Below are 572 nucleotides of genomic sequence, written 5' to 3' on the forward strand. Positions count from 1 at the left end.
CCCGCAGCCCGGAGCCCGCAGCCCGCAGCCCGGAGCCCGGAGCCCGGAGGCCTCAGCCCGCAGCTCGCAGCCCGGAGCCCGCAGCCCGGAGCCCGCAGCCCGGGCCGGCGCTGGGCCGGGGAGCGAGGCCGCCGCACTGCCCGGTCCAACGGCGCCATCTGCTGACTGCTGCTCCGAACGGCAGCCGCGCCTCGGCCCCGGCTGGGGACGCGAGCCCGCCCACGCGGTGGCAGCCCGACAACAGCCAGCGGACACGGCACGCGGGTAAAGACACAAAAAGCCAGCCTAGAAGGGAGGCCCCAGAAACACCCCAGCGCCAAGGCTAGCCGGGCTCAGAACAATTACAAATTACAAACCGCAAATTTTGCACACTCCGTCTGAGCCAGGATTGAGGCAATGGTGCAGGAGAAGGTAAGAGGGGTTTATGTTTATATAGCTCTGGCTAAGCCAGTCAGTTTCTCACAGAAACAAACTGTCCAAGACAAGTTTTTCTTACTGGACTTCATCGACACTTTTGCAGTTTGCTAAGTGATACAAACACCCAAGTACTGTCAACCAAAATACCCGAAACC

General features: G+C 62.1%; 1 protein-coding gene across 1 annotated transcript in view; it reads left to right on the forward strand.

Annotated features, from left to right (window-relative positions):
• The window catches only part of LOC121668381 (predicted GPI-anchored protein 58), a 1427-nt gene extending 1101 nt beyond the window's left edge, over nucleotides 1-326 (forward strand). Inside the window, exon 3 of the mRNA XM_042036156.1 lies at nucleotides 8-326. Within this exon, the coding sequence (XP_041892090.1) occupies nucleotides 8-326 (319 nt within the window). The remainder of the gene's footprint in view (nucleotides 1-7) is intronic.
• The last annotated feature ends 246 nt before the right edge of the window (nucleotides 327-572 follow it).

Source organism: Corvus kubaryi, unplaced genomic scaffold, assembly GCF_017639235.1.
Source record: "Corvus kubaryi isolate FWS band 111438036 unplaced genomic scaffold, C.kubaryi_AGA036_p1.0 37385, whole genome shotgun sequence".
NCBI classification, from domain to species: domain Eukaryota; kingdom Metazoa; phylum Chordata; class Aves; order Passeriformes; family Corvidae; genus Corvus; species Corvus kubaryi.